General features: G+C 36.1%; 1 protein-coding gene across 1 annotated transcript in view; it reads left to right on the forward strand.

Moving 5' to 3' along the window:
* Window positions 1-20,003, forward strand: part of CCDC192 (coiled-coil domain containing 192) — a 352,874-nt gene that overhangs the window by 262,195 nt on the left and 70,676 nt on the right. The window contains exon 6 of the mRNA XM_072597419.1: window positions 14,077-14,209. Within this exon, the coding sequence (XP_072453520.1) occupies window positions 14,077-14,209 (133 nt within the window). The remainder of the gene's footprint in view (window positions 1-14,076; window positions 14,210-20,003) is intronic.

Genomic DNA, 20,003 nt, shown 5'->3' on the forward strand with positions numbered 1-20,003 from the left:
ATTGGCTAAATTTCCTTTACTTTTTATGACCTGTACTTAAATATTTACATTTGTTTCCTATTTTGCTTATGTAATAGCTTAAAACTTACTTAGGACAGTATTTGCTGTCTCTAATGTGACAATTCAGCATAAAGATCCATAAACTTACATTAGTTATTTCTGGAGCAGATGGGGATGTGATAAAGAAGAAAAAATGCTGACCTTAGAATCAGAGGACCTGAGTTACAGTTCTGATTTGTCTTTTATCCATCCACTTGTCTTAGGCAAATCATTTCACCTTTCTGGGCTTTAGTTTCTTCATTTGAAAAATGAGGAGGTTAGATTAAGTGACCTTTAAGGTCCTTTCCACATCTAACATTACGTTAGAATGATTAGAGAAGGCAGGGAGGACAGTAAAGGATAAGAACATGGAAGATCAGAGGTTAAAGAGACTTTAGAAGTAATTTTGTGCAACTTCTGCATTTGACAGAGGAAGAAATTGAGACTTAGAGAAAACCAAGGTAAATAAATAACCATAAATGGGCTAAAATATGATGTCCTTGCACCCAGGCCCATAAATAAACCAATCAATCAATCAACAACTCTCTGTTAGGGGCCCAGTTCCAGGGTGGAGAGGAGTGCTTGCAGAGACAAGGGAGTTGGGGCATTTCCTGGATAAGGATCAGAACACATGCTAGGAGAGTATTGACCACACTTCTCCCTGCATAACACCATTTTGGAAGCATCAAAAACTTATACACCCCCAAGTTAGCTGTGAAAACAGAAGGCAAAAAAGCCTGAAGCTTGGAACAGTGATGCTCCACCCCCTCTGCCCAGAGGTGAGCAGAGCCCAACTCTAACATAAACTTCAAATTCAAAAAATATGCTGAGGGAAATGAGCAGACAACAAAGACAAAGCCAAAAAGAACCTGACCATAAAAAGCTACAGCAGTGACAAGGAAGACCAGTACAGACATTTAGAAGACAACAGCATGAAACCAATGAAAACAAAACCTCAAAGGAAAATATAGATTAGACAGAAATCCAACAAGAATTTCTAGAAGAGCTAAAGAAAGTTCTTTTTTAAAAAAAGAACAAAAGCGATTTTTAAAATCAAATAAGAGTGGCAGAAGAAAACATGAAAAAAAATGAAAGCAATGCATGGAAATTATCATAAGAGAATTAATAGCTTGGTAAAAGAGATACAAAATAAAAATCTAAGAAAGGAGCTCCTTAAAAAACAGAATTGGCCAAATGGAAAAAGAAGTACAAAACCTAACTAAGACAATAATTCCTTCAAAACTACACTTGGTCAAGTAGACACTAATCACTCCACTAAACATCAATATACAATAAAATGAAGTAAAAAATGAAAATAAATGGAAGACAATATGACATATCTCATGGAAAATATATCAAAGGGAGACAATATATGAATTATTGGACTAGCTGAAATCAATGATCAAAAAAGAGCCCAGACATCATGTTTCAAGAAATTATGAAGGAAAACTGCCCAGTTATTTTAGAACTGGAGAGCCAAACAGAAAGCAATCACCTCATTAAAAAAAAAGATCCCCAAATGAAAATCTCCAGGAAGATTACAACCAAATTCCAGAGCTCCAAGAGCAAGGAAAAAGTATTCCAAGTGACTGGAAAAGAATCTTTCAAATACCATGGAGCCACAGTTAGGATCAGAAAAGATTTAGCAGCTACCACAATAAAGAAGAAGAGGATTTATGATATTTTGGAAGGTAAAGGATCTAGGCTTGCAACCAAGAATCACCTACCCAGCAAAACTGAATATAATTCTTCAGGGGAAAATGGATATTTAATGAAATAGAAGATCTTCAAGCACTCCTGCTGAAAAGACCAGAGTTGGATAGAAATTTTGATTTTCAAATACAAGACTCAAGTGAAACATAAAAAGGTAAGTATGAAAGAGAAATTATAGGGTATTCAATAAGCTTAAATTGTTTAACTTCCTATATGGGAAGATGATACACATAACTCCTAAAATTTATTAATATTAGGACAATTAATGGAAGTCTACACAACATAGAGAGCAAAGGTGAATATGTTATGTTGAAATTATTTTGCAAAAAGAATGGAAGGGTATAGCACCAACGCACAATATTCACAGAGTCTACAGCATTCATGAATATGCAGACACAATTCTGAATCACTAAATATGACAGACTCTCTATCTGGAAGACGGGACCAAAATATTTATTCAGACACCAGAAAGCCAAATACATCATAATCTATACACAATAACAATGCAGAGAAAAACATCATTCCCAGGCATGCCCCTTGTTAGGCTTCCCACAGACCAGCTCCATTAAACAAATCACAAGCAAGCTCCCTTAAAATCACAAACAAGCTCTGTCACTCACACCAACCAGCTGCCTGCATCCTTCCTGGCTCTGAATGCTCTCTGATTCACTTTCTCTCAGCTCTTCTGTAACTCCACCTCTTCCTGTTCCATGTGACTTAAACTCTTGTGACTCAGGCTTCCATGTGACTTATGTCACATGGGCTATTAATGAATGGGAAAGATCTTCTCATTTACATTACCATTACAAAGGGTGAGAAAGAAGGTGTAGAAAGAGGAAGAATGGGGAATATTATTTCACATAAAAGAGGCATACAAAGAAGAGTATTTATAGTGGGGGGGAAAATGAGGACAGGAGGTAATGATTGAACCTCCCTTTCATCTAAACTGGTTCAAGGAGGGAAGAATACATATACACACTCAATTGGGTGTAGAAATATATTTCACCCAAAAGGGAAGTAGAAGGGGAAGAAGCTAAGCAAAATGGGGGAGGTGGCTATGTGATGGAGGGTTAATTTAAAGGAGACAGAGATCAAAAGCATTTCTATACAGCTCTCCACAGCACCTAATACATGTATTAGGGCATAAAAACATCACAAACAAATGCCAAAAAGCAGTAATATTAAATATACTCTTTTCAGACCACAATGCAACAAAAATAACATTCAATAAAGAGTCTTGAAAGCATAGTTTAAATATTAATTAGAAACTAAGTAATCTAATCCTAAAGAATGAATGGCCAAGGAACAAATCATAGAAAAATCAAAAGTTTCATTAAATAACAACGAGACAAGAAATCAAAGTTTTTTGGATGCCCCCAAAACAGTTCTTAGAGGAAAATTTATATCCCTAAATGCCTAAATCAAAAAAAAAGAAAGAGGGAAACAGTGACTCAATTAATTGGGCGTTCAATTTAAAAAAAAAAACTAAAAAAAGGACAAATTTTAAATCCTCAGTTAAAATAGAAATCTTAAAAATGAAAGAAAATGTTAATAAATTTGAAAGTTAAAAAAATTGAGCTAATAAATAAAACAGGAAGCTAGTTTGTGAGAAAAACAATAAAATAAATCACTGGTTAATCTGATTTTAAAAAAAGAAAGACAAAATCAAATTACTAAAAGAATGACTACACCAAGATGAGATTAAAGCAATTATTAAGAGCTATTTTACTCAATTATATGCCAATAAAACTGACAAGCTAAGCTAAATGGATAAATATTAACAAAAATATCCAGATTAACAGAAGAGGAAATAGAATACTTAAATAGTTCCGTCTTAGAAAAAGAAATTGAACAAACCATAAATGAGCTCCTTAAGAAAAAATCCTCAGGCTTAGATGCATTTACAAGAAGGTATCCTACTAAATTTCTTCCAAGACATAAATATTATTTTGATACCTAAACCAGGGGGTCAAAAACAGAGAAAGAAAGCTATAGACCAATTTCTCTAATGAATATTGATGCAAAATTTTTATTTTTAAAAAAATTTTAAATTTATTATTTTATTTTCCCAATTATGTGTCAAAACAATTTTTAACATTTGTTTTTATTTTAAATATTGATTTTCAAATTCTGTTCCTTCCTTGCTCCACTGGTTTCTCATTGAAAAGTCAAGCAATTTGATATGGGTTATAACTGTGCCATCATGCAAAACACATTTCCATATTAGTCATGTTGTGAAAGAAAACAGACCCAACCCTTTCCCCTACCCCAAAAAAATAAAGAAAAAATTTTGGGGGGGGGGGTTTCCTTGGGAAGGAATTTTGTTTTCCTTTAAATAGTATTTTGTTTTCCTTTAAATACTATTTTGTTTTTTCCCACAACTACATATCAAGAAAATTTTTAGCATTCATTTTTACAAGATTTTGAGTTACAAATTTTTCTCCCTTTTCCCCTCCCCTCCCCTCTTATGAAAATGGTAGGCAGTTTGATATAGTTTCTACATCTGCTACCATATAAAACATATTTCCATATTTATCACAGTTGTGGAAGAAGAAACAGATCAACAGAAAAGAAAATGAGAAAGAAAAAAGCAAGTGGAAAAAAATAAGCTGTGATTTCCATTCAGAGTCCATCAGTTCTTTATCTAGATATGGATAGCATTTTCCTTCATGAGTTCTTTGTACTTGCCTTGGATCATCGTGTTGCTGAGAAAAGCTGAGTCATTCATAGTTAATCATCACATGACATTGCTGATACTGTGTATGGTGTTTGTCTGGTTCTGCTCATTTCACTCAGTATCAATTTGTACAAGTTTTTTGAGGTTTTTTTCTGAAATGTGTCTGTTGCTCACTTTTTATTGCACAATAGTATTCCATTACATTCACATACCAGTTTGTTCAGCTGTTCCCCAATTGATGGGCATCCTCTCAACTTCTAATATTTTGCCACAAGAATAGGACTGCTATAAATCTTCTTGCATGTAGGTCCTTTTTCCTTTTCTATGATCTCTTTATGATACAGACCTAGTAGTAGTATTGCTGGATCAAAGGATACACACAGTTCGGTAGCCCTTTGGGCATAATTCCAAATTGGTCTCCAGAAGCTGAATCAGTTCTCAACAGTGCATTAATGTCCCAATTTTCCCACAGCTCCAATATTTATCATTTTCCTTTCTTGTCAGATCAGCCAATCTGTTTGGTATGAGGTGGTATTTCAGAGTTGCTTTAATTTGTATTTCTCTATTCAAGTGATTTAGAGAACTTCTTCACATGCCTATAGATAGCCTTGATTTCTTCATTTGAAAACTGCCTGTTCATACCCTTTGACCATTTATCAAGTGGGGAATGACTTGTGTTCTCATAAATTTGACTCAGTTATCTTGCTGTAAAGATTGTTTTTCCTTCTAATCTTGGTTGTATTGGGGGGTTTTTTTGTATAAAAGTTTTTTAATTTAACATTATTATAATTATATATTTTACATTTTGTAATGCTCTCTCCTCTTGTTTGGTCATGAATTCTTCCCCTCCCCATAGATCTGACAGGTAGACTATTCCTTGCACTTCTTAATTTGATTGCTTTATTGTCTATGGTACCTTTTTAGCAAGATGTAGTTTCCTTCCTTATCTCTTTTAAGAAAGGACTGTTTTTGCTTTTACTTTATCTAAGATTAGAATGACACCTGCTTTTTTTTTACTTCAGCTAAGCCATAAAAGATTCTGCTCCTGTCCCTTACCTGTATTTTGTGTATGTCTCTATGCTTGAAGTGTATCTCTTGTAAACAATATATTGTAGAATTCTGGTTTCTGAACCACTCTGCTATCTGCTTCCCATTCTCATTCCCATTTATGTGTATTTCCCTCCATCCCATTCTTCCTCTTGCTTGTCCTCTCTCTCCTTTCATCCTTTCCCACCTCAACTGTGTTTTGCTTGTGCCTACCACCCCCCCTTCTGCCCTCCCTATTGTCAGACCCCACCCTACCTCCTTTACTTAATCCCCTCCCCTTCTACTTCCCTGTCAGATAAGATAGATTTGTATATTCAACTGATTATGTACATCATTGCCTTTTTAAGTCAATACTGATGAGAATAAGGTTCAAGCAATGTCCATGGCCCACCCTCCCATCTTCCCCATCATTGTAATAGGTCTTTCTCACGTCTTCATGTGAGATAATTTACACCATTCTACTCCTCCCTTCCTTCTGCACCCATTGTAGTCCTCTTTCTCATCCCTTAATTTTTATGTCATTCCCCCAAATTCATTTTTTCTCCCATACCCTCTATCTGTATCTCCATCTATCTGTACTGCTAGTGATTGTTGTGTTTGTCTTTCATTCTCGAAGGGGACCATGACATCAGGGAGATGATGACATGACTTGCAGTTGACTTTGATTTGAGTGAGGGAGGGCTGTGCAAAGTCATCAGCCTCATTTTCTCCTCCAGAGCCATCAGGGTCCAGTAGCCAGATATTCATCAGTAAGACTGGAAATGGCCCAGGATGCCATGGGAGACCCTGGACCTTTTAGTTTAAGGTCTTTTCAGGGTCAGTGAATAGGTCTCTTTAAGAAGTGAGTTAAGGGATGGTCCCTTTCATTAAAAAAAAAAAAAATTAAACTGAGAGGGGAAGACCCTTGTCCAAAAGAGAAACAGTTACTATTTACATTCACTCTGAGCCAACAGCACCCAAAAACTAGCCATTAAGTGGTGCTTGACTAGGAATTTATTGTTGTCCACTCTGTGAGCTTCAGACTGAAATGGGTTTAAGGTCTGGTCTGAGAGAAAGATAGAAAAAAAGAGAGAGAGAAAGAAATCTAGCCAGTTAACCCCAAGTTAACTGGGAAGCTTTTGTTAGTGATACAATTTTTAAGAATTTACAAAGTGTCATCTTCCTGCGTAGGGATATAAACAGTTTAGGTCCATTGAATCACTTATTTCTCTTAAGTTTTGATGTTGAATTTGTTTAGTTCTGGTCCGTCTTCTGTTTATAAAGGCTTGACATCCTTCTATTTCATTGAACTGATCATTTTTTCCCCTTGATACGTTATGCTTAATTTTGCCAGGTAAGTGATTCTCGGTGGTAGTCCTAAGCTCCTTTGCCCTCCAGAATATCATGTTCCATGACTTCTGATTCTTTAAGGTTGCAGCTACAAGTCCCGTGTTATCCTAATTGTGACTCCTCAGCATTAAAATTGTTTCTTTTTGGCCATTTACAGTATTTTTTCTTTGATCTGATAGTTCTGAAATTTGTCTATAATGGTCCTTGGGGGTTTTTATTTTCTTTACATTCTCTTTCCTGAGGTGATCCGTGTCTATTTTGCCCTCTGGTTCCAAGAACATCAGGGAAGTTTTCCTTGATAATTTCTTGAAAGATGCTGTCCAGGTCCTCCTTATGATTTTGATTTTCAGGAAGTACAATGATTCTGACATTGTCTCTCCTCGATCTATTTTCCAGGTCAGTTGTTTTTTCCTTGAGGTATTTTACATTTTCTTCCATTTTTTTTCATTCTTTTGAATTTGTTTGATTGATTTATGATGTCTCATAGAGTCATTAGCTTTCACTTGCCCAATTCTAACTTTTAAGGTGTTGTTTTACTCAATTAGCTTTTATACTTTCTTTTCCATTTAGCCAATTATATTGTTGAAAGAGCTGTTTTCTTCAGTGGATTTTTGTGTCTCCTTTTCCATTTGGCCAATTCTACTTTTTAAGTAGTTTTCTAAGGCATTGAATCTTTTTTTTCATAATTCTCTTCCATCACTCTCATTTATTTTCCCACTTTTTCTTCTACCTCTCTTACATGATTTTTAAGCTCCTTTTTGAGCTCTTCTATGAGTTCTTTCTGGGCTTGAGATCATTTCCCATTTTCTTTGGGGTTTTGCCCATAGGTGTTTTGACATTGCTGTCTTCATTTGAGTTTGAGTTTTGGCCTTTCCTGTCATTATGATAACTTTCTATGGTCAGATTCTTTTTTGTTGTTGTTTTTTGCTCATCTATTTTTTTGGCCTTTTTCCTTTCTTTTAAATTTGATCTCTTCTCCCAAGTGTAATGGTAAGGGAATCTGAAGATCTTTCCTGTCCCTTAATAGGCCCATGTGACCTGCTTTGAGCTTTGGCCCAGACCATAGCTTGGGTCACATGAAGCCCATGGTGGGAGGAGCTTTCTGAATCGGTGGAGCAAGAAGAGTGAGGTGGAGCAGAGAGAGGCAGCAGGCAGAGAAAAATAGAGCAGCTAGCCTGGGTGAAAGAGGGGCATTTTACCTAAGGGAGCTTGTTTGTGGGGAAGCCTGACAGAGGAAAGGCTTGGAGATGGCAGTCTTCCCTCTATTGGTAATTTGTACAAACTTCCTTGTTACCATGGTGGCATTGGCTTTCTGGTATCTAAATAAATATCTTTGTTTCATCTTTGAGGAAAAGAGTTTATATTTTGTGAATTAACCCTGAAAATATGCCTGCATATCCATAGTGACTGCTGTGGGTATCACATTGGCATTACACCAGGGTAGAATGGACTCTCTCTCAGGCTTCTTGTATCAGTGGCTGTAAACCCTGCCTATTTACCTGGTGCTGTGCTGCTGGAGGCGGGAGGGATCTGGCAGCTTCCTTGATGCTGAGCTGATGTCCTAGTAGTGGTGCCTGGTGTGTGTTGAGGCCAAGTAGGGTTTTTCTGTTTTTCCCTGGGGCTACACGGAAGCATGTGGAGGTCTGGGACTGCAGGATGCCTGCCTGCCCAGGGATACACTGAAGCACGTAATGGTTCTCAGAGCTGTAGTCTGCCCATTCTCCTGGCTGTGCTAAGGTATGTGTGGGGGTGGTGGTCCTGGTGTTAGTGTTGGTCTGCTTCATGATATTGGGACTCAGGATCTCCCACTGGTTTGTTGCAGTGGGGCTTGCTGAATGCATTCTGGGATGCTTCCTGTCTTGGACTGCACTCTCCTTTTACCTGAGTGAGATGGACCTTTCTTGCCAATCCTTCAAGTCTCTGGGGCTAAGAGACTGCTCGACCTCATCTTCCTGCTGGCTCCACTGTTCCAAGATTCGTTTATGGTCATTAGGAGGTGAATATTTGAGTGCTACAGTGATTTACTGCTTACTCCACTATCTTAACTCCTGGAAATTCAGAAACATTTTTTTAAAGCACACTGCATTCAGACTCCATTAGTTCTTTCTCTGGAGGTGGATAGCATTTTTTCATCATAAGTCCTTTGGAATTGTCTTGGATCATTGTATTGCTGAGAGTAACTAAGTTATTCACAATTGATCATCGCATAATATTACTATTACTGTGTGCAATGTTCTCCTGGTTATGCTCATTTCATTTTGCATTAGTTCATGTAAGTCTTTCCAGGTTTTTCTGAAGCCAGCATTCATTTCATTTCATTTCTTATAGCACAATAGTTTTCCATCCCAATCGTATACCACAACATGCTCAGCCATTTCCTAATTGGTGGCACCTCTTCAGTATCCAATTCTTTGCCACCAAAAACAAGCTGCTATAAATATTTTTGTTCATATAGGTGATTTTCCTGTTTTTTTTAAAAATCTCTTTAGGATACAGACCAAGTAGTGGTGTTGCTGGATTAAAGGGTACATACAGTTTGATGGCCCTTTGGGCATAGTTCCAAATTGTTCTTCAGAATGACTGAATCAATGAACCACTCAACTGCCAGTGAATTAGTGTCTCAATTTTCCAACATCCCTTCCAACATTTGTTATTTTCCTTTTTTGTCATGTTAGTTAATTTGATAGGTGTGAGATGGCACATCAAAGTTGTTTTAATGTGTATTTCTCTACTCAATAGAAATTTAGAGTATTTTCCCATATGACTTAATATTGCTTTGATTTCTTCATCTGAAAACTGCCTGTTCATATGCCTTGACTATTTATCAGTTGGGGAATGACTTGTTTTCTTGTAAATTTGACTCAGCATTAACTCTATATCTTTGAAAAATGAGGCTTTTATCAGATAAACTGACTGTACATTGTTTTTCTAGTTATGATTATTATGCATTCTCCTCCATCTTATTTCTCTCCCTCCATCCTCAGAAGGATTTTGCTTCTGACTACCACCTCCCTCAATCTGCTTTCCCATTTATCAGCCCCTCTCTCCCATTCCCTTCCACTCCAATTTTCCTGTAGAGTAAGATAGATTTCTTAACCAACCGAGTATATATTTTATTCCCTCTTTGAGCCAATTCTGATGAAAATAAGGTTCAAGTACACCCCTAAATCACCCATCCCACTTCCCACTGTAAAATGCCACTTTTGTGACATTTTTATGTGAGAAAATTTACTCCATCTTACATCTCCCTTTCCCCTTCTCCTAGTGCATTCGTCTTTCTCACTCTTAATTTTCTATATATTACCAACAAAACCCAGCAAGAAGAGATAGAAAAAGAAATTCCAATTATAATAACTTCAGATAATATAAAATCTTTTTCAATCTACATGCTAAGACAAACCCAGGAACTTTATGAACACAATGACAAAACACTTCACACAATTAAAGACAGATCTAAATAGTTGGATAAATATTAAATCACTAGTGGATAGGCCAAGCCAATATAATTATAACATCTATTCCATCTAAATCAATTTACTTATTCAATGCCATGCTAATCAATCTACCAAAGAATTATTTTATGGAATTATAAAAAATAATAAACAACATTCAGCTGGAAAAACAAAAGATCAAGAATATCAAGGGAATCAAGGAATAAAAAGTAAAGGGTGGTGGCCTACTACTAACAGATTTAAAACAATGTTACAGGGTGGTCCAAATCATCAAAACAATCTGGTACTGACTAAGTAATAGAGTGGTGGATCAGTGGCATAGATTGAGCATGCAATACATAGTTTTAAATGACTATAGTAATCTAGTGTTTGATAAAACCAAAAATCTAAGATTTGGGGGCAAGTGTTCACTATTTGACAACAATTGCTGGGCAAACTGGAAAGCAGTTTGACAGAAACTAGGCATAGACCAACAATTCACATTGTATGCCAAAATAAGGTCAAATAGGTATATAGTTTAGACATAAAGGATATTATTTAGACATAAAAGATGATAAGCAAATTAGAGGAATATGAAAAAAGTTACTTGTTAGGTTTATAGATAAGCAAAAATTTTATTGACAAAGAGACAGAGAGGATCATGAGAGGTAAAATGAATAATTTTGATTACATGAAATTAAGAAAGACTTACACAAACAAAATCAATGCACCAAAATTAAAAATAAAGCAGGAAATTAGGGGGAAATTTTATAGCAAGTTTCTCTGACAAAAGTTTAATTTCTCAAATATATATGGACCTGAGCCAAATTTACAAAACTTAGAGCCATTCCTCAATTGATAAGTCATCAAAGAATGTGAACAGGCAGTGTTCAAAAGAAGAAAGCAAAGTTAGCAATAGCAATATGAGAAAGTGCTTTAAATCACTAATAATTACAGAAATGATGACAATAACTCTGAGGCTCTGCTTTACAACTATCAGATTGGCTAACATGACAGAAAAGAAAATGATAAATGCTGGAGGTGATGTGGAAAAATACATATGCTAATGCATTATTGGTAAGGTTGGAAGGGGAATAAAGATTGGCCAGCCTGAATTCCTTCCCAAAATAGAGTCTCCCTCATGTTTCTAAAGTGCCAGTGGGAGAAAGGGGACTGGCATGGTAGAGACAAAAAGACCACAAGGTTTGATGGATGGACCATGGTGACAAATGGGGAGAATTGGCTAAGATAGTTTTTTTCTAGGTTGGGTCCATAAACCAAATATCTGGTTCCCTGTGAAAATAGGCACTAGGATTTTGTGCCAGCTGCAGGCTTCCTTGAATGAGATCTAGCAGAAGTTTTTTTTAATGTCACAGCAACAAAGGGTCATTGCTTATAAGGACTTCAGTAGCCTCCTTCTCCCACTAAAGGAAGAAGATCCAGGAGAGCTCATATACTCTGAGTCACCCTGTTGAAGTAAGGTCTGTAGTAATAGCTCAAAGTCCCTTTTCCCCACTGGCAGACAGTTTGGATATCAGTTAGTAGTTAATTCCCCAGGTGTTCTCTCCTCTTCCCTCTTCTTCTCCTACCCTATCCCCCACCCCCAGCATGAATAAGCACCAATCAGAAGTCCAGGCTCTTTGCTGGCTCCTTCCCCACAAAGTCTGATTCTGCTTGAGTCAGATAAGAACCTTATAAGCCAAACAAAAGGGTTTCTATTTTATTCTGTGTACATTTCTAGGCCTCCTTTGCTTCACTTGTAAAATCAGGCTAATGGTGCTTGTGCTTCTTAACTTAATGTTGTGAGGAAAACACCTTTAAAGTCTAAAATTGCTATACTGATGTTTATCTTTCTTATTAGGCAGTGACCAACTTCACTTAAACAAAATGCTGATTAGCTGCAGATTGAATCAAAACTATTAATATTTCTGTGTTCATTTAAGATACTTCTACCTACCCAAAGGAGACCTGAGACAAACATGCAGAAAAATTATCCAAAATACAGCAATGATTTCATGAGTTCATAGTTATTTTTGAATGTGACATTCAGAGCCTAAATACAGATATTTTAGAGATTATTTTTGATTCCTGAATTTATTTTCTTATAAAATGTTTCAAGTTCACTGTTTGAAAAGTTGTAGAAATATCCTGAAATTTCCCCACGGGAAACACTTATAAGTTTATATATATTTTTAATTATTTCTAATTCCTAGAATCCTGGCATAGTTCATGCTATTCAGTAGTATAATACAGATAAATATTTCCTTTTAAAAACAACATAGAAATGTGTGATTTCCTCTCTTGTTCCACTCAGTAGTAAAAGTTAGTGGAATAGCAGGCACTAAGAATTTACCTTCAGGCCATAAAGCCTTGATGTTTCCATAATCACAGAGTACAGTACATAGTTACAAAGTAAGTAATAAGGGGCCTAATTAGAGTCTTAATATAACACTATGGTTGCTGGGCATGTGAATGTCAAAATGGAGGAAAATATTACCCTGATTGAAATAATTTCATGTCTATAACTAATAAAAAGCACATTGGCAAATTTAATTTAATTCCTAAAATGCCCGAAGAGGAATATAGATGAATGTCACATAGCAGTTTTGTCTGGGGAAAAGAAAACAAGTAAAGGTTTTGACCTTCTTCACTCAGTAAAACAATAACAAATAAAAAGTAATTTAGACAACCCAAACTGGTTTAGATCCACTAATTGGGCTTTCATTTCAAATTTATTCTGCCCCATCTTCCACCTTAACCTCAGTCAACTTGCTCAAGCTCCTTAAATCTGACCATGCTTGTTGACTGTTCGTATGTAGGGGGAGATATTTGGGGAAATAATTTGAAGATTTCAATAAATATGACAGTACTTGAGGATTTAAATTGAAATATAGTATTCTTATATTTGCCAAATGAAAACTTTTCATGAGAAAGTAAATGCATCAATTATCACTTTACACAACAGGTATATTCCTAAGAGTTTCACACACATCAAATTTAGGCTAATTTCAGTCATATTGTAAATGTACTAGAAGAGCTTTCTATTGAAATAAATATGCCAGTAAAATAAGTAATCCCTCCCAAATTTAACCGTTTTGAGCACACCTGTGCTGCATTATTGGCCAGATATGTTCATACGTGAAGACATGCTATCAAGTACCTTCCAAGTATTTGAATATCATATTCAACATGTATATCATTTAGTGACATCCACATGTGAGATCTACATGGTTTCTTAGTATATATGATGTTTACAGCCAAATAATTTCCTTTTTCATTTTCTTTTTCTTTCTTTTTTTGAAGAAGTAAGGAATCTCGAATAATGTGATCAATTCAAATTCAAATGGATATATTTCCAAATTAGAAAAATTTCCAAATATTTTAAGGAAGTGAGGAAAATTTACAACTGACACCATCCTACCTTATTAGTGGTAGTGAGGTACAGGTTGGCAAATAATGTTTCTAATCTAGCTGCTTCTCCACATGACCTCAAAAAGTCTAAATTTTTCCACTCCGGGAACCCATAGAGAAGCTAAATGTTAAAAGTTAAGTGAATCTTAAAATGATTTGAATTTCAATTTGTTGTCTCCCTTGCCTACACAAGCACACATGCACATACTATTATCTAAAAGGCAAACAGGATCTGATCCGTACAAGCCCCAAACATTTTCCAACTATGTCATTCTTCCAAGGTTATGTGTATAGGAATTGTTAGTAATTTTCCTCTCTTTGCTTTTCCGTTCCTTTCTCGCCCCCACCCTCACCCCCACCCCCACCTGTTTTTAATGACAAAAACTTTTTTCTTTTTTTTATTCCTTTCTTTCTTCTTTTCTTTTAAAGAAACTTAAGCACAAAAGGAAAGTGAAAAAGCTACAGACTGATTTGGCAATAGCTAAGCAGGAGGCTGCCATCACAGTGCTGGAACTCAATGAGAAGATTAAGAGTTTATATGAAGGAAAGCCAACCCCTAGAGGTCAGTATATACATGGAACTAGAGGTCTGAGTAAATGTCAGGCCTATGCAGTACACTAAACAATAAGGGTGTTTAGTGTTAGCATCCTGGCCTGGCCTGGCCCCTCTGCAGCATGGGCTGAAGTAATGCAGTCAACTCTTTCATGATTTAGAATAAACTTTTCCTTATTCAGGGGATAGAAAACCAAAATAGAAAAGGCCTCGCTAATTGCTTGCTAGAAAAAGCCTTTGAAGATGAAAACTAGGATACAATTAACTAGATTTCATATTTCCTGAAGACTTGAACCATTTTCCTTTATTTCTCTAGCATAGAACTTTAGCCATAATGGGATTGTGTTGAAGTGAATATGATGTGTTGGCTACCACTAATAGTCAGAATACAAGAAGGGGAAAGGGAGTAGAGAAGAAAGGGCTAACTACCCCTAGGAGCACGGTTCAGAAACTGAATGACTCACTTATCTGCAAATGGATGGCAGGCTTGGTAGACAAGAGAGGCAGATGAGTACAAGAAACAATATTTTGGAATGAAACAAACTTGGTCAAGGAATAAATAGGAAAGATTGTTCAGAAATGTTAGTCGAATGTTCAGAGGAATTTTTAACATTCATCAACGTCTATTAAAACAACACAACTTGTTTCTATCCCAAAGGAACACAGAGTAAGAAAATCAGATTCTCATGAACACCAGTGCTCCTCAAGTATCAGTAGTTCCTTTAATGTAATCTAGGCTGTAGAATCCATACAAGATTTATTTTCTCTTTGGTGGCTCTTTTGCAATACTTATTCGCAAATGCAGTTCTTACTTCCTTTGTATGAACCACGTTGGCAAAACCTGTTTCATACCATTATTTTTACTTTAGATCCCTGTATTACTTAAAAGTTACTCAGAGGAGGGAAGGAGGAACCATGTGGAAACAAACAGAAGACAAGGCAGAAACAGTAAATGTGATGAGTCTAGAAAACAGTGGTCATGAAATTGTTTGGAAAAACTTTTTACTGACATATGCAAATTTAACGTGAAAGAGTCACAGAAAGGACAATCCAATACCAGAATAGTGAGTGTTAGACATAAATATACATCACTTTCTTTTAGGATGGAGATTGTTGGTGAATGTGAAGATTGCTTACTTCTTTGAGCCATTTCAGGATAGGTGAGAAAATGAACAGAAAAACTGGATGAGCCTCATAAAATACCAGTGTCCTAGAAAAGAAAACAAAGTCATTGAAAAGCTTTGCCTTTACTCAGAATAACAGTTTTTAAGTGCACAAAATAAAATATAGATTTAACAATAGAACAACAGAAAATAATGGACAAGATAATTTTTTAAGTTAATGTACACCAGCAAGAACCTTAGACTATGGAATGAGTTTTAAGGAACCTGAGAAATAGGAAATATAATTTTAGAAAATGTCAACATGGATGTTGAAATTCTCTAGTATATTATTCTAAGAAGGGGTCTATCTATAGACTTCACTGGAATGCCAAAAGTTAAGAAAAGACTAAGTTAAGTTCTTTTCTCCGTTTCAGCCACATATCAGGATGGATGGTCATAGGCTGCATTTCACCATTAGCTAAAAATTCTCTTAATTAAAAACTCTCAAGTTTTTCTATTTGATCATAATCACCTATCATTCTATCTCTCCTTATGCATGAATACCTCCTAAACCTATTCTTTGCTGCACTTTCCTTGCCATACTTCAGCCCTGAATTATCTCTGCTCTGTCTCAAGTACAGCCAGATGGTACAGGAGGCAGTCACACTGGTAAACTCGTTACCCAACTTCAACTAGGCCTTCACTGAAACAAGGAAATTTTTTTATCCCTCCCAAACTGATTGCCTTGGTCCCCATAAAAGCTCTTCTAAGCCTTCTCTTTCCTGCTCACACTTCTCACACCTACCTCTCCTCCCTCTCTCTTAAGGATTTCTCACTTAATAGAGAATAATTGTGGCCATTCCTCAGGAGCTCCATTTCCTCCTAATTCTTTCATCTCAAAACCCCTTAACATAATCCCCACTGTATCTTCGTTTGTTCCCATATTTGACAGCGAGGTAGCTTTTTTCCTTGACAAGGCCAACCCCTCTGCAAGTGTTCTTGCTTCCATCCCATAACTGCAACTTTAATGATTTCCTCTCTTTCTACTAGCTCCTTTGCTACAATGTTCAAGTCTCTTCCATTCAAGTATGCTTTTATACATGATCAAGTGTCTTTCAGATAAGTTCATCTCTCCCATTCTTAAAAAACTTGCACTCAGCATCCCCCATCCCCTCAGGGTTAACTTTTTCCTTTCTCAGACAAGTTCCTGGAAAAAAGCTACTTATATTCACTGCATTTTCTTCCCTTCCTCTCATTTTTCAACTGTCAGGAATCTGGCTTCCAGATCTCATCACCCAACTGAAAGGGCTCTTTCCAGAATTATTAATGATCTCTTATTGGCCAAATCTAATGGCCTTTTCTTAGTCCTAATCCTTCAAAACCTATCTGCCGCATTTAACACTGCTCTCTCCTCTCTGAGCTTTCATTTAACTATTCTCTCCTGTTTCAGCTCTTGCTTCTTCTCCATCTATTTTGCTGTCCTGTCCTACATGTAATACTCCTCAAGGCTCTATCTTAGGTCCCCTATACTTCTTTCTTTACACTCTCTCTTGGTGACCTCTTTAACTTTCTTGATGTTGTGGCCTAGGCCTTACTCAGGTAGCTTAGATTTGATACGTAATGAAAACGACACATTTGTAGGTCAGTCAACAGTTAACAAAAAAGACTATAAGGGAATAAGGACATTGAACAAGTTCAGGCATTGAGAACATCTTGAGTAGATTCAGCTGAATGAAATTCCCATGCCATGGTGATGCACCAGACAAGTACCAAGCACCCCTGTGTCTGCTTTGTGCTCTGATGGAAAGGAAGTATTGTAAACAATCTGAAGCTTTAATCCCAAATATCAAGACTATCTCAACACAGAGGCTTTAACCTCCTCTTTTTTTTTTTTTTTTTTTTGATGTAGGCTTACTCATTCCTACTTAAGTGGCCTAGTGGCACTCCATCTTGGGGAACTCACCATATTTGTACTGGAGTTAGTAAAGGCATCTGATCAGCTTTTTAAAAAAGCTTATTTATTTATTTTTACATTTCAACATTCACTTCCATAAGTTTTCAGTTTTCTCCCTCTCCTTTCCCCCTCCCTCCTCAAGATGGAATGCAATCCGATATAGGCTACACAAATATTCCTATTAAATACATTTTCACATTAGTCATGTTTCATAGAAGAATTATAATGAATGGGAGAAACCATGAGAAAGAAAAAAACAAAACAAAAATAGTCTGCTTTACTCTGTATTCTGACTCTGGGTGTGGATGGCACTTCCCATCATGAGTCCTTTAGAAACATTTTAGGTCCTTGCACTGCTGAGAAGGGCTAAGTCTATCAAAACACCTGATCACCTTTTGCTACTGAAGCTCCCCAACTCCAGCAGTGGAGATCACAGACTTTCCCCACCACTCCTGGACCCATTCTTTGTTTTAGACTCCTTGATGAAATTCAAATACCACTTTCTCCATGAAGTCCTTCCTGAGTCTTTCCACTATAAGCACGCTCCTCTCACACTTCCCTGTTGTAGTGAGGGCCATCCCTAACAGGCAGCATGGCAGGGATCATTGTATGCTTGAAAGGGAGACAAAATAGACATCTCTAGTCCCTTCTCTTATTTTTATTAAGGAAAAGTATGAGGAACATTTAATGATAGTTAATGTGATCAAATATGTGTTTTTTCAACACAATAAGTAATTTTATTTGCTATGTACTTAAGTTGGCACTAAATAAATAGATGACTTCAGTCAGAGAGAAAATTTACTTGAAAAGAAAACAGCAAACAACGTACAAAATCCATTTTATTTGTTGATTTTACTTTGTACAAATAATCAAGGCACATGGCATTCTTTCTTAGTGTTTCCAGCTGGCTGCTTTTGCTGAAATGTACCAACTGCCCATTAGAACATACAAGCTTCACTTAAGCCTTGGATTTAGAATAGCTAGCTGAGTTGGAACTTGAGCTCAGTTCATAAGACAGTTCTATCTTCCTTCTGGATAAAGCTGACTAATGTTTACTAGGGTTTATTAGAGTAACTTTCCAGTGAAACTTTCCAAGTATAGGCCCTATCAATTATTTGTAGGTATTCAGTGTCACTAGGAACTTTTCATAAGATTGCCTTTCCCATTTCTGATCCAACCTGTATAGCATCTGATAGCCTGGAATACCTTCAAATCCATTTTGGAGATAGATTTTCTTTGTTTCTTTGGTAAGCCTCCACAATGTGCCCCATAAGGTACTTGGTAAGTATAGGTTAATTCCTATTGTTCTAATATAAAAATAGTATTCAAAGCAGACTCTGATCTATTCCTAAGCAAGGTAGGAGTATTACTCCTTTAAGTGAGAGATGCTTAGAGATCCTGTTGTTTTGTTTCATTAAGAAAATTATTTTTTATTACTAGTACCTCGAATATAACTAGTTGCAGGGGAAAGATAGGGAAGAGATAGAGAAGGAGAGAAGAAAGGGAAGGAAACATTTATAGCATTTATAAAGTGACTACTATGTGACAGGCACTATACTAAGCACTTTCTTTTTCTACAAAATCATCTTATTTGATATTTCATTGATGTTTGTTGAATGAATAAAGAAGACACCACACAGAAACACCGCCCCCCCCCCCCCCCCCCCACACACACACACACAGATCCTAAAGTCAGAACTTTAATTTTGAACTTCCTGGTAAGATTTTCTCACCTCCCAGCTCACAGGGTACTAAAGCCATTCTCCAATGTCCTCCTTAGTATTTTCTTCCCAAGTCATTTCCTCTATGACATTGCGGCTCCTCCTGAGTCCTTCTTGACTTTTTTTTCCACTGGTTTACTAGTCTGAAAGGAACTGTACAGACCTACCCCTTTCCCCTATAGTAAAGCCCCAAATAGAGCCTAAATAAAATTGTGATATAAAGCTAAATTTCTTCCTTCTTCAATTTTTACCTTTAAATATTTCCCTTAAAGCTTCTAATGTCCTTAGACTATCCCTTGTCTACCTAGGGACTCTTGTGTTCTATCTAGACTAGACTGTCCTTGTATACGTGAGTCCCAGTCTTTTGACTTTTTAAAAAAAATCTTAAGTTCATTTTTATTTTTTTTTTAATTTTAAAAGGACTTCCTGACATATACACTTCTCAGGTAGTAATCCTATATAATAAAGAATGAAAAGGGAAAAATAACCAGCACAACGAAACTAATCTATCTATCTGTCTATCTATAAGTCTGCCTTTATATTGTTACATATTGAGAGTCCCTCATCTCTTCAAAGAAGTAGGGTGGGGTAGGAGGAAGCTTTGTGCATCTCTCCTTTGAGATGAAGCTTGGTCATTTTAATTTCATAGCATTAAATTTTTATTGTTTTATTATTGTTCTTTATATTTCTAACGTTTTAATTATATATGATTATGCATATACACACATATGAAGATATATGATCTGATGCAAAGTGAAGTTAGTAAAGTTCATATGTTCTCTGTATTCATCATATTTCATGGGCATTTACTCTTTTCTAATTCTTTACTATTATAAAAAGTACTGGCATAAATATTTTGTTGATCTTTCTTTTTGTCATTGAATTTTTGGGTGTATATATCTTTGAGTCGGTAGATAAGGATGTTTTAGTTACGTTCTGCACATAATTCCAAATTACTTTTAAGAACGGTGAAGTCATACATATACAAAAATATTTATAGCAGCTCATTTTGTGATGGAAAGAATT

Source organism: Notamacropus eugenii, chromosome 3 (assembly GCF_028372415.1).
Source record: "Notamacropus eugenii isolate mMacEug1 chromosome 3, mMacEug1.pri_v2, whole genome shotgun sequence".
Lineage (NCBI taxonomy): Eukaryota > Metazoa > Chordata > Mammalia > Diprotodontia > Macropodidae > Notamacropus > Notamacropus eugenii.